This window comes from Typopeltis vanoorti, chromosome 19, assembly GCF_054136105.1.
Source record: "Typopeltis vanoorti isolate ZY-2024b chromosome 19, IOZ_Tvanoo_1.0, whole genome shotgun sequence".
Taxonomy (NCBI): Eukaryota; Metazoa; Arthropoda; class Arachnida; order Uropygi; family Thelyphonidae; genus Typopeltis; species Typopeltis vanoorti.
The window spans coordinates 81987292-82002603 of record NC_143567.1 but is presented as its reverse complement, the minus strand read 5'-3'; the positions used below and the strand labels follow the sequence as shown (position 1 = coordinate 82002603).

At 36.1% G+C, this 15312-nt stretch overlaps 2 protein-coding genes across 2 annotated transcripts in view; one reads left to right on the top strand and one right to left on the bottom strand.

The window, feature by feature from the left end:
* LOC150096295 (uncharacterized) overlaps positions 1-2009 on the top strand; it is a 49265-nt gene extending 47256 nt beyond the window's left edge. Inside the window, exon 3 of the mRNA XM_090409373.1 lies at positions 1255-2009. Coding sequence (XP_090265499.1) covers positions 1255-1460 — 206 coding nt within the window. The 3' untranslated portion in view covers positions 1461-2009. The remainder of the gene's footprint in view (positions 1-1254) is intronic.
* LOC150096294 (uncharacterized) overlaps positions 1-15312 on the bottom strand; it is a 232568-nt gene that overhangs the window by 129779 nt on the left and 87477 nt on the right. The window lies entirely within an intron of this gene.

Here is a 15312-nt window from a genome sequence, read left to right as displayed (position 1 = left end):
ACACTAAATTAGCTGTATACAAGACTGTGTTCAAACCAATTTTAACTTATGGATCTGAGAGCTGGGTCAGAAGTAAAACACTTGACCAAAGACTAGAGACCGCAGATATGAGAGTCCTGAGAAAGATTAGAGGCGTGAACAGATGGCATCAATGGCAATATCATATTAAAAATGAGGATATTAGGAAAGAACTTGACATTGTCAGCATCCAGGAATGCGTTAGCAGAGCTAATCTCAGATGGTATGGTCACTTAAATAGAATGGGAGAGGAAAGATTAGCAAAACAAGTGTTCTCTGCCAGGTTGGCAGGAAAACGACCCAGAGGAAGACCAAGATATAGGTGGATTGATACGGTACAAAGTGCCTTAGACGATAGAAATATAAGATCTGATAATGTTGGAGTCTTGACAAGTAACAGACTGATTTGGAGGAAAATTGTAGATAGGAAGTTAGTAATGATGTAATTTTTTCATGTAGTACTGTCATATCCTGTAAACCCCTTGAGGGTACATGGCAGCAATTTGATGATGATGATGATGATGATGTATAAAAATTCTCAACAAGATTTTCAAGAAGACATAATAATACATAATAATCAAATAATATAATCCTTGACTGGAAAACATATAGCCTAAAGTTTTGAATATTATATTTTAATTCAAATTATAAAAGAAAATTTAAAAATAAGTCATCAAGGAGAGTTTGATTGGCTTCCATTTTTGCAGCAGTGAAAACATTAATATCAAAGCCATTAATTGATATTAATATATATTTGTTTGTAATTGTGTTTTACATCTGATGAATCAGAATTTAAACTGTTTATTATAGGTATTAATGCATCTTGTATGTAATCTGTAGCTGTTGGTAATAGACTGAGGGAATCTGACTTTAATTTTGAAATAAAATATGAAAGTTACTGTATATCTAAGGAGTAAGACTAATGTCTAACACTCCTCAGCAGCTGTGCAAGCCAAGTTTGTTTTTAATATCTGTTTCAAAAGTTTCATTCAAGCAACAAACAAAGAAAAATGTTACACAGTGAATCTTATGTTGTAATTAGATTTCGTTATTTGAAAAAAAAAAAAATTATGTTGTATTCTTATCTTATATTATACTTTAATATATTGCTTTTACCTAACAAAATTCACTTGAATGAAGATAAATAATAAATTTTGTAACATGATTTTGAAGCTATTTTACATTTTGAAATGCCAGTTAATTGAGGTTTTTTTTTTTTTTTTTTTTTTTATTCAGTGAGGAAAGAAAAAGAAAGAACAATTCGAAGTTGTGGAATTGAAAAACATCCTAGACTGTCCTGTTACTACAGTACCAATGTTGACATCAAATCAGCTGTGTGTGAGTGTACTACAGATGAATGCAATCGAGCACAAATTATGCAAAGTGCTATTATTCCTGTTTTCAGTAGTTTTTTAATGTCCCTATTGCTACTAAGACAATAAGACCATTAAACTGCAATTAAAAAAAAAAAGCTATAAATTAATGACCAGGTAATAAATACAAACAAGCAAGCAGTCAATTGACAAATATCCAATCTGCCTCTTTAAAATGCCTCAATTTAAAATCACCTAAAATTCATTTAATGCTGAGGATTACTCAGCATAGAGCATTTACTAGATATGATTATCAGAACTAAAATCTATAAAAATAACTTAATGTAATATACACAAATGGACTGGAAAATTTGTAATAATTTGCAAGATTAATAAACTCGATATATAACAGTTTGTGTTTAGCTAAACCCTAACTTAAAATAGGTGTTGTCAAAAGATTCTGTATATTCAATTTTAAATAATGTACAGAAAAATTAGAGATAATTATGAGGTGATGTTATCATTTATAAAAAGACCATACTTAAAATTATCTTTAACTGATAGTATCTTTAATTGTTTTAACTGATAATTTAAATGTTTTCAGGAATATGAAGAGAAATATTAGAGCTTATTCACATATGTATCTCATTGAGGAATAAAGTAATTTTTTAGTGTTTTCTTGCATGACTATATGCTTCTTAGAAATATGAAAATACACAAACACACACAAAAAAATTACTTATAGCAAAACTGAGCCTAAAAAGGCTTTATCTTCATAAACAAGTCATTTTAATAAAGTAATACACTCATTTCTCTGCCTCTGTTGTATGTGTGTGTGTGGGGGGGCATGTTTTTCAAATGGAATGTCATCATCATCATACGTATCAAGGATTTAGGTCTAGGCTATAGCAAAACTGAGCCTAAAAAGGCTTTATCTTCATAAACAAGTCATTTTAATAAAGTAATACATGAGATTCTCATTTCTCTGCCTCTGTTGTATGTGTGTGTGTGGGGGGGCATGTTTTTCAAATGGAATGTCATCATCATCATACCAAGGATTTAGGCCTAGCATGGCCTGTTCCGCCGTTAGAAGTCATCGTTGAATCGTTTAAGAAGACGTCCTGGTTTTCTTTTTCCTAATGGCTTGTACTTTAAGGCTTGTTTTGGTAATCTTTCTGTTTTCATTCTTTGAACGTGTTCCATCCATTTATGTTTATATTTTTTAATTTTTTCTATTACTGGTTCTTGGTTTAATTCCTTCATAATAACTTCATTTCTTTTGTGATCAAATAGGGTATACTTTGCAGTTTTTCTCATAAACTTCATTTCTGCTGTTGTTAATCTTTGTTTGTCTTTTTGTTTTATTGTCCAGATTTCACTTCCGTACGTTAAGACCAGTAAGGCTAATGTTCAAATGGAATGTGAGTTGCAAAATTACACCAGCAATGATACGGTATATGTAACGTATTTATTTCTGTCTTTCATCACACATGCTAAATGTACTGGAAAAGCTAATTTAGAGGGAGTGTATTAATTTCAGCAAAATTTTTGTTTGTGAAATTCAGCTTCATTAATTCAATATGAATAGCAGATCATCCTCAAGCATCTACAGTATAAGTCAATTCTGTTAAAGTTAAGAAAAATAACATAGTTACTGCCTCTGAAAAGTGAGCATCTATAGTTCAGTCTACTGATAATGCCCTTTGGTTGGAATCCCATATAGGATATGAAGAACCTGTTAAAGACTTTTCAACTGAAAGAAAGTTAGTTTCACATGGAGGTGGCAGGGTTTCCCTCCTGGAAACGCCTTAGTTGCTTCTGCATTAACTCCAAACAACCTCTGAGAAGTTACCTTTAAATATATGTGCGTATTTTGATTTTCTATGAATGTGTGAAACCTTAACAAAAACTCTACGGCAAACTATTTCAAGGTAAATATCAGTCTGTATGATTTACATTACCACCATCAAACTTCCATGGGGATCAGACTCACAGGAAACCACAACTATTACAGACACAAAGTTCATCAAAACGTGACTTGACTCATCATTCAATGTCACACTTCTGGCTCTTGAGCAAAATACATTCCACTCGCAAAGCAGTCTCCATGCAAAAACCATGATTCTCACATCATACAGTAGTGAACAAATTTTATGTAATCTTGTTAAACAAGACATTCGTAAGAAAAGGACAATGTGGAAGGAATACCATGTATATAAGGATGATGTCAGTTATAAATGTTATAAGCAGCATGCTAGAATAGTCACAAGTGTTGTATGGAAAAAGAAACTGGCTCTGCATGCTAAAAACAACCCACAAGAATTCTATCAATATGCAGCAAGTGAAAGAAAGAATGAATATGAAAGGATAACTCTTTTAAATCCAGATGGCGTGAAGGTTACAGATGCAAAAGAGGTTGTTCAGCTAATGAGTGCCCATTTTTTAAAAAAGCTATCAACCTGGTGTATGCAACATTGAGCTCACTGCTACCACTTCAGTGGATGAAGAAACACAGATGTATGAGGAAGAGGTATTAGAGCTGTTGCACAAATTGAATAAGAATTCAGCAATAGGGACTGATGGGATATCAGAACATGTGCTAAAAGAGTGTTCAGCTAAACTGGCTATTCCTTTGACCAGGCTGTTTAATATGAGTCTCAGAACAGAGAATATTCTCTGTTTGGAATGGAAGGAATGTATGGTAATTCCATTGTACAAGGGTGGTGCAAAGACCGATGTATCCAACTATCGCCCAATTAGTATCTCAGGAGTGGTGGGTGAATATTTTGGAAAAGTTGGTTAGGGCTCGCATTCAGAAATGAGTTGATGTGAATCTCTACTTTGCAATGAACAATATGGGTTTACTAAGGGAAGATCATGTTTTAGCAACTTGCTCACATTCTATAACAATGTTACCATTGAACTGGACACAACCATAACTCAAAGACAATTTGCCAATAAGTGTAGTGTTGGTTTCGGTACTGCTAATATGATTTTAAAGAGGTTTAGGGAGACAGGTACCTTTTCTCCTGACAGAAAAAGAAAATCACATTTACTCGTTAGGAAAAGCAAAAAGAATCCAAGATTGTCTACTGTAGACTTAAATAGAAACCTGTGGGAATGGATATAGCATGATAGACTGTTGCATAAATTGCAAGCTTTCTACAGCCTATTAATACAAGAAGACTTTAGGCAAGCTAAAGGCTGGTCCCATTATCAAGGTACCTTAATTGAGTCAGCACCCGCAGAACACAAGAGATGGGCATCTCTGCTGCATTGTTCTGTAGATGGTGCTCCTTTAAAAGAGTCATATCTGCTGCCTCCCCAGCATGACTGGATAAGGGATGGCACCAGACTCCTCCCTGGGTTTGAGTATGTTGATCTTATCAGGACGAGGATCAATGCCATGCCCACTCGAGCCTACACAGCTCGATGGGGGAGTGACGACTCAAACTGTAGGGCTGGCTGCCAGTACAGTGAGACATTGTCTCATATAGCCCAGTGTTGCTTCCGCACCCATGGGGTCTGCGTGCGGAAGCATGATGCTGTGGTCTCCATTCTGAACAACTGCTTTAAGAACAAAGGTTGGGAGACAGCGGTAGAACCACATTATAGGACCTCCGCAGGTTTGCATAAGCCAGACTTAGTGATTAAAAGAGATGGTGTCGTTTGGGTAGTTGATGCCCAGGTGGTGGGAACAGGTTGCCCACTAGCCTATAGCCCTAATAATAAGGTAAACTATTACAAGAATAACCAAGATCTAGTTAGCAAGGTATGAGAGGAGCATGGGGCAACTCTGAGGTTTACCAGTGCCACTATCTCTTTACATGGTGTATGGAGTGCAGATAGCTAAAAGGACTTAAAAACAGCTTGGGCTTATGCAGAAAGATATTAAAGTTCTTTCCTTGAGGGCCCTACAGGGCACACTGGTGGCATAGCATTGCCACCAGAGAATGACTACAATGATAACTAGAACAGGCATAGGGTAAAATACTTGTCAAGGCTTAGGCCTATATCAAGTCTGGATGAGATGTAAGGGTAGTACTACCCATAACCAGTACAAAGATTTAAAAAAAAAAAAAAACGTGGTGTACCACAAGGATCGGTGCTTGGTCCACTGTTATTCAATCTGTACATTAATGATATTGGGAAAGATTTGTCAAGCAACATTTAGCTATTTGCTGACGATGCAAAGATAGGTAGGGTAATCAGGAATGCTGCTGATATGCAGTACTCAGAATGTTTTGAATAGGCTGGAATTATGGGCATAGGAAAATGGATGTCAGATCTATGCCAGTAAATGTAAAGTTATTCACTTCGGCATGATCCAATGTCGTATTATATTGGTGAGATTATGCCTAGAAGAAACTGATGAGTCTAGGCATCCTAGAGTGTTAGTAGATAGGAAGTTGAAGTTCAGGGGCCATGTAGCAAAGATTGCAAATACAACTCAAAAGATAATAGTAATGCTGAAACGCACATTCACATGTAAAGATAAGGATGTCATTTTGCCTCTTTTACAAGGCCTTGATAAGACCTCACTTTGACTACTGTGCGCAGGTCTGGTCTGACCTCCTGGTTTACGTTGTGATTCTGATATACTGGAGAGAGAGTACAAAGGAGAGCGTTAAAAATGATATCAGGATTGTGGAATGCTGATTATGAAGATAGATTGAGAATTTGTAGACCGCAGACACTAGCAAACAGGAGAAAGAGGGGTGATATGATTGAGACATACAAACTTCTGAAAGGTTCATACAGGATTTCAATTGATGGAATTTTTCAATTTAAGGAGGGTGGGGAAAGGACAAGAGGGTATCCTTGAAAGCTGAGAATGAAGGCCACTAAGGGGGTGAGGCTAGATTTTTCTCTCAGAGGGTGGTGCGTGACTGAAATGGATTGCCATTGGATGTTGTGAGTGCAAGCAGCGTGAATGAATTCAAGAATAAGTATGATACCTGGTGTGTGTAGTATGTGGCCTTCATCGATGAGTCTCTGACTCCCTGGAGGTCTGTCTTAATAATAATAAACAAGTTGAAATTTGTAGTGTTTTATTCATTTTGTGTGGCTATAAAAATGGATACATCTCCAAGAAAGCATTCAAAAATAAGTACTCTTTCTCCGCACACAACCATAACTCAAAGACAAATTGCCAATAAGTGTAGTGTTGATTTGAGTACCGTTAATATGATTTTAAAGAGGTTTAGGGAGACAGGTACCTTTTCTTGACTCGTTATGAAAAGCAAAAAGAATCCAAGATTGTCTGCTGTAGACTCAAATAGAGACCTGGCAGCTAGTGAGATTAATGTTTCTAACATGACAGTCCATCGAAGAGTGTTGGAAGCAGGGAGGACTGCTCACTGACCAAAAACGAAACAACTGTTGATGAAGACTATGCAGAAAAAGAGGCTCCAGGCAAAAGTGTACAAAGATTAGACTGTTGAGAATGTGGAAGAAGTTTCTATTCTTAGATGAGAGCCTTTTCTTTGGCAAAGGAGAGCAAGTACCCTATGTTCGCAAATCAGTGGCTGAGAAGACTTCTCCCACTCAATTCCAACAAGCTCCTAAACACCCATCTAAAAAGATGTTCTGGGGTTGTTTTAAACATGACAGTCTAGGATCACTTGTGCCTGCTGACGGTTTGATGAAAAGTGAGCAATACATAAAAATATTGGAGAAAAGAGTGGTCCCATAGATCCAGAAAGACAAAAGAACTCATCTTCCAACAGGATCTCGATCCATGCCACACTTCAAAAATAAGTGAAAGAATTCCTCAAAATCCACAGCATCCAATTGCTTCAGTGGCCAAGTAACTCTCCTGACATTAACCCAATAGAAAATTTGTGGGTCATAGAGAAAAAGAGACTTGAAAATTAAATTGTGATACAAAGGATAACTTAATACAGTCCATTATAAAAGTATTGTTATAAGAAAAACGTGTTTTACATTGACAGAGTTCATGGCAAGTCAAATTAATGAACTTATTAGGAACAGGGACATATAAATCATTAGGTAAAGGTGAAGTTTAAATTTTGTACTTATTTTCTTGTGAAATTAAAATTTTTATTTACAACGTGAGTATTAGGATTAATTTGTTCGCTACTGTATATAGATCTCAGGGATAGCCTCTTGCTTTACAGCATGGAGAGCAACAGGATTACAACCTCTCTTCTACATTAGTTTGGTAGCAGTCTCTTACTTATGTCTCAATCATTTCACTTCTCTTTTCCTTATCCACCAAGCTATGCAAATGGCATTTCCTCAATCTATCCTCATATTCAACATTCTAGAAACCTGACATCATCTTAGTCAGCAAATCATGATATATATATATATATATATATATATATATACACTAATACACACACACACACACACACTAGGAGGGACTCTCCTCCTGCACCTACGGTGCCCAACCCCCTGAGTACCAGGCTGGCAAGACTGTTCTCCTTCAATTCTGATGACTCGAGACAACAGTGTGTTTGTCTCATAAAGGCAAACACATTATTGGATGTTTCACAACAATGAAGAGACAAAAAACGTGACATAAAAATGTTTCAAATTTCGGCTTATCTTTTTATATATATAGAATAGATATTGAACTCTGCATATATATCCTCATTCTTCTTGAAAACTAGATGACCAAACTCATGCACAGTTATCCATATACAGCCTGATCAAACTGTATACATTGGAACTATTATCTCTATTTATACATATCAAGGTACTACTAATCATTGCCATAATCCACCATGACATTCTCACAAAATTCTAGCACTGTGGACTAGATATTTGGTAATTGTCTGTCATTAGTCCCATATTCCTTATATCTTCCAACCTCATAGTCTATTAATACTCCCACACTATTTAAATTCTTCTGCAAAGCCACCACATCTGCTCTACCCCTTGTAATTCTCACTAACTTTGCATCATTTGCAAATCTCAATTTAAACATTTCTCTCTCTCTCAATATCATTAACATTAGTTAAACAGTGATGACCCAAAACAGACCTTGCACCACTAGTGACTTTAATGGGATACTATATACCCATTATACAATTTGCTGATAACTAACAGAAATTCAATCTTCTAACTTTTTAATTTGGTATGTATGTATACAATCATCATTTCTTTTTAGGACTTACCCTGTTGCAAGGGTGACTGACTGAAACATTTCCATGGTCTACTATCTACCCTATGCAAAATAGTTTCCTTTCTACACATTTTCCCAACAATGCCAGAGTATCCAACTGTATTTTAAACCAGGAAAATAAGTGTCTTACACACTGATTTCCATGGGATAAGGACAACCCTGTCAACTTCAATGCAACCAAAATACAATTCTGCCTCATTTTAAACACTGCAGTTTGCCTCCTCTCATCTTTTATAATGTCCAGATCTCCACATGACATGAAATTTTTCTTCTTGAATTTACTTTATAGCAGTGAGCTTGAGAGTATCTGGTGTGAAGTGGAGGCTAACATGATGAAATATATGGTGGTGTATTGCTACAGACCTGGAGGTTCAGTTACAGAGTACGATGAAATGCATGTTTCTAGTATTTCTTGGAATAAGAACATCACAGTTGTCTCTCCATCAAAAACTAGACATCCTTTTCAATTCAGAACATTATTTCTCACCTATCTACCTCTATGCATACATTCTAAATCCATCTTATCTCGGAATACTGTTCTGACGTATGGAGTGGTACACCAAAAACTCTCTAAAAATGCTCTTTACTGCCAAGAAGAGAATGATTCAGTCAATTGGTGACCCTTCACTCATAGACACTAGTCACTATCTCATAAGCATAGTGTTTCTTGCTTGGTATTTTTTTGCAGGTATTTTCATGGGAACTGTTTCTGCTGAACTGGCTGATACCAGTCTTCCAGTTTTCCTCAAACCCATAAACAGCTGCTGGTGAATATCTGTTCTAGCTTTAAACACACCAAACCCCAGTTCTCATCCCCTCATTATAAATAAAAAATAAACTTGAAATTCGTGAGATCAACATTCTTTTCATAGCTTTTTCTTATGTATTCCATTAAGAACTACATTCATTCAGCTGATTTAGGTTTATCACAAAATTTACTCCTAGGAATAAACATTAAATTGTGAGAGATTACACTCAGTACTACCTATTTTGCATCGGTGTCATCATCATCATCATCAAATTCCTGACATGTACCCTCAAGAGGTATACAGGATATTATGATAGTATTACATGAAAAACTTACATCATTACTAACGTCTTAACAACAATTTCTTCCAAATCAATCTGTTATCTGTCATGATTCCAACATTATTAGATTTTATATTTCAGTCACCTAAGGCACTTTTTACTGTATTAATCCACCTATATCTTGTTCTTCCTCTGGGTATTTTTTCTGCCAAACTGACAGAGAACACTTGTTTTGCTAATATTTCCTCTCCCATTCTGTTTAAGTGACCATACTATCTGAGATCAACTCTGCTAGCACATTCCTGAATACTAACAAGGTCAAGTTCTTTCCTAATATCCTCATTTTTAATATGATATTGCCACTGATGCCATCAGTTCGCCATTCATGATGCAATTGATATTTTCAAAGCTTCTGTCTATTTTCATTATCTTCGTCTTGCTATTGCTGATCTTCATACCAAATTCATTACAACAGTTATTCAATTTAGTCAAGTAATCTTGCAGACTTGTACTGGATTTTATTTAAAAGTATAACATCTCTGCATAAAGTAAAGAGCTGAAATTAACATCTCCAATCAGTTTTAATACTGCTTTGCTTCATAATGTGATCCATATAGATAATGAACAACAGAGAAGATTATGTACATCCTTGTCTGACAACAGATTTAACATTAAACCATCTTCCTGAACTTCCTTCAATTCTAACTGCTGACATATAACTCCAATAAAGACTAAGTATAGCTTGATATAATGCCCCACTGACACCACACAACTGCAGCATTTTGAATACCTCCACTCTTGGCACCTTGTCATATGCCTTTCCAGATCTACAAAACTTAAATAGAGATCCTTGTTATATTTCAATGATTTCTCAACTAACTGTCGTAAAATGAAAATCTGATCCTGACAGCCTCTATTTGACCCAAATCCAGCTTGTTGTTCGTCAAGCTTCCCTTCCACAATCCTTCTCAACAGTTTCTAAAGTACCATCATCATCAAATTCTTGGTATATACCCTCAAGGCGTGTACAGGATATGATAGTACTACGTGAAAAATTTACATCATTACTAACTTCCTATCTACAATTTTCCTCCAAATCAATCTGCTGCCTATCAATTCCAACATTATCAGATCTTATATTTCTATTTTCAAAGGAACTTTATATCGTATCAATCCACCTAAATCTTGGTCTTCCTCTGGGTCTTTTTCCTGCCAACATGCAGAGAAAACTTGTTTTGCTGATCTTTCCTCTCCATTGTGTCTAAGTGACCATACCAGTTGAGATTAGCTTGGCTGACACGTTCCTGGATGCTGACAATGTCAAGTTCTTTCCTAATATCATCATTTTTAATATGATATTGCCACTGATGCCATGAGTTCTATAGATTCTCCATTCATGATGCAATTGATATTTTCAATACTTCTACCTATTTTCATTGTCTTTGTCTTGCTAATCTTCATATCAAATTTATTACAACAGTTATTCAAATTAGTCAAGGAATCATGCAGACTTGTACTGGATTTTATTTAAATGTATAACATCATCCACATAAAGCAAAGAGCTGATATTAACATCTCCAATTTTGATATCAGGTGGTTTAAAACCACTTTCCTTCATAATGTGATCCATACAGATAATGAATAATGGGGCGGGGGGATAATGCACATCCTTGTCTCACACCAGATTTAACATTAAACCACCTTCCTGTACTTCCTTCAATTCTAACTGCTTACTTACAACTCAAATAAAGACTAAGTACTGCTTGATATAATGCTCCATTGACACCATATAACTGTAGCATTTTGAATTGCTTTTCTCTCTCTCTCTCTCTTGGCACCTTGTCATATGCCGTTTCCAAATTGACAAAACTTAAATACAGATCTTTGTTATATTCCTATGATTTCTCCAGAATTTGTTGTAAAGTGAAGATCTAATCCTGACAGTCCCTATTTGGCCTGAATCCAGCTTGTTCTTCAATAAGCTTCTCTTCCACAATCCTTCTCAACCATTTCTCAAGTATACTTGCATAATAACTAACCAGGAACACTAAGTAGGGAAATACCTCTGTAATTTCACATTCAGTTTTATTTCCCTTTTTATATATGGGTACTACGAGAGCTCTACTCCAATCATCTGTTATTCGTCCCTCTGTCCAGGTCTTCTAAACTATGCAGTGCAGCCACTGTAAGACTTTTATACTTCCATACTTGAACATTTCAGGTCGAATATCATCTACTCCTGCTGCCTTTCCACATTTCAGGCTTTTGATGGCTTTTTCTACTTCAAATATGGATATGTATTCCTGACTGCATGCCTTTCAGTGTTTTTTTTTACCACTGTGCAGTCATCATTGCTTGTTTCCTTTAGCAATTTTTTGAAGTAATTACTCCATACTTCAAGGATATCTTTTTCTCCTGTTTTCATGTCACCTTTATCATCTCTAATTCCTTTTACAGCACTCTTTCCTCCATTTCTGAGCTTCATCAACAATCTCCACAATATCTGGCCACCCTCATGATATTTATTTTCTATGTTCTTACCAAAGTCCTCCCATGACTTTTGTTTAGCTAGTTTAACACAGCGTTAAGCTTTCTTACATTTGCCTCTGTATTCTCTAAGAGCACAAACTGACTTATTCGCCAGATACTTTCAATATGCTTTCTTCCTTTCCTTCACTGCCTCTTTAAATTCCTGTGTCCACTATGGAGTTCTGATTTTTCTATCCTTGCAGACAACCTCACCACATGCCTCTCTGGCTGAATCAGTCAATGTTTTCTTCAGGGCTTACCACTGATCTCCAAGGTTTGGTTCCTCTTCTTAAACGCTTTCATTTTTTTTGAATAATATTTGTGTATTTTAGTCTACAGTTCACATCTGAGAGCAGCTCATATTTTATTCACTTTAAAACTTTCTTACATGTTCTTCTTTTTCATGGGAAATTCAATTTTATCCTGGTGGTCACTTCCAATTTCAAATCCTCTGTACACTCTGGTGTCCTGCATCAGTGAGAAAACATCACTATCAACAATAACATAGTCAATGAGACTTTTCTTATTCCTTGCATCTTCTCTCCATGTGAATTTGTGCACACTTTTATGCTGGAACATTGTGTTAGTAATAACCAGTCCATGTCCTGAGCATAAATCCAACATGTATTTGCCATTATTATTAGCTTTGCTCTTTTCTCCAAATTTTCCCAACATATTTTTGTATGTCTGACAATCATTTCCTACTCTGCTATTTAGATCCCCAACAAAGACTAACTTTTCCTTTTTCATTGTGTCAGTTGCTTTCTCTAAATCCTGTAAAAATTCCTCCACTTCTACCTTAGTAGAACCTTCTGTGGGATCATAGGCACAAATAAGTCTCATTGTCCAGTTCCCCATTCTCATATTTGCCCACATCACTCTACTTGAGACCGCCTACCATTCAATTTTAGTCTCGTATTTAGTACTGAATACTATGGCTACTCGTTTTCCTTGATTGTCATTGCCTGAATATAACATTTTGTATTTATTGCTCAGAAAGATTTCACCAGTTTTTGTCTTTTTTGTTTCGGTCACCCCTATTATGTTGATCTGGTACTTATCTAATTCCTCAGCTAGTTCCATTTCTTTGCCATTCAGGCTTCTTATGTTGATAATATGAATCTTGAACTCTGGTGATGTTGGGTTGGGGTGTGTTTTCAGATTTGTTCCAGTAGCTGACTTTTCGCTGTTTTCCCTGGTGAAAATAATGGGGGCCTTGTTTAACCGGGCAACGCCCCAGTCAACATGAAATTCTGTCATGTTGTACCATCATTTGATATTTTGGTTTAAGCCAATAAGAAAACAATTTGGTCAGCTAAATCCCAAATTGTCATCCCATCCTCATTCATTCAGTATCCAGGTAGATACCTAACAGGGTGCACCACGAAAAGGTGAGGATTGGAATCTGAGTGTTTTCCAATAAATAATGTCATCCAGTTAATACTTTTAATTCTCATAATGTACCATCAAAGTTAACTCTCTCTGTCTTTCTTTTGAAGTTTTACTCATGATTCTTTCTAATTATCATTTCACTTCTAGTCTTAATTCCCTTTCAATGTCAATTTGATCACTATGACAGATGGGGTTAAGTTTTTTTTTCTAATCAGACCTACAGATTCCCAAGAGCTATGACATAACAGCACTGCATGGACAAGTGATCAGAAAGAGAGAGAGAGAAAAAAATCATGATTTGTTTCTTGACCAGGTAAGGGTTGCAATTATGGGGGAAAAACAGTATGGGGAATGAAGTAGGATGAGAAGTTGGTTCAGTAAGTTTGGAGCTGAACTGTACATGGATGTTGAATAGCAGATGCTCATGTTCATACATGACTTAAGGAAAATAGAGGGTTGGCAGTGCCCAGTTCAGTTGGAGTGAAGCATTCATGAAAATATTAATAGAAAAGACATAATGCAGCAATACATCTATAGGAAAGCAACTGGAGGGGGTCATTATTTAAGCAACTCTCTACCGAATAAAATCAGGAAATTCTGATGGAGGCTCCAGTGTACCACTCCAAATATGAGAACAACATTCTAAGATTGGGTGGATTTCAGATTTATACAGTGTCTGGAGTTGAGCAGGAGGGAAGTGTTGTTTAGAATGAAAAAGAATTGGCTAAAAATGTGATGTGATGGGTGTGTGTCAAGATAGACTAAATATGTCAACCTAAGAAGAGAAAACTGATCCTGGTTACCAAGCAGGATACTGTCAAAAGTGAAGACAAATTAAGCAGTCTTTCTTTCTTCTGAGAAAGAGAAATGAGACATGCATTTTGATGGCATTAAAACTCAGGTTATCCTCACCATACTTGAGAAAGGCAAGCAAGAAGATCGATGTTTAAGGCACTGGTTATAGAGGATCTTGAAGCTTGAATCACCTGAGCAAGCATTACGTGTTTGGAAAACGAAAAAGAGGGTGGAGATTACTGTCATCAGCAAAGCTATGAATAAGAATGGATATTCAAGAGATGGTCACTGATGTATAGGAGGAAGAAAGTAGATAAAAATACAGAATCCTGGATATTCCAGCACTGACTGAAAAATCGATGAGAGGAAACTATCTAGCATGATCCCACAATGAATAACTGGAGAGGAAGCTGGCAATCCACTCATTCAAGAGTAAGAGGAATACCATGAGATAATACCTTGAAAATATCAAGAGAACCATTTGAGTTTCTCCAAACTTTTCCATGGGCTGTATCCAAAGGTTAGTGAGGTCACCTCAGAGATCTGCTATAGAGCAAGAATGGCAAAATCCATATTGGTAATACTAAGTAACTTGTAAGTTTTTAAGTAGTGAAACAGTTGGCTGCTATTGATGACCTTTTCCGTTTTTTTTTTTTTTTTGAGACTATTAAAGTCAGATCAGTAGGATAATAATTGCTGGTAAACTTTTACCTTCTTTTTTTGGGAATGAATAAAAGCCTGTCTCCAAGCTATTGGATGAGTATGACAGGGTGAATATAAGATGGGGATTTGTTAGTTTTGGAGCATGCTTTTAGTACAACTGGAGGAATGCCATCAGGACCAGAAGATTTATTGGTATTAAGTTCATTGAGTATTTTCCTGATGGTTATCTAGAAAGATCTGAGGAAGCATATAACAGATAGTCTGTGGAATAGTGGGAGGAGATTTGCCTTGGTCATCTACACAACAGTTGGAAAAAAAGCTGATGATAACTGTTGTCTTATCTTTAGGAGATATTGCTTATTGTACAATCAGGATGGGAGATGGGAGGGCAGAAGTAGCCTCCAAGCCTTGGAGAAGTAC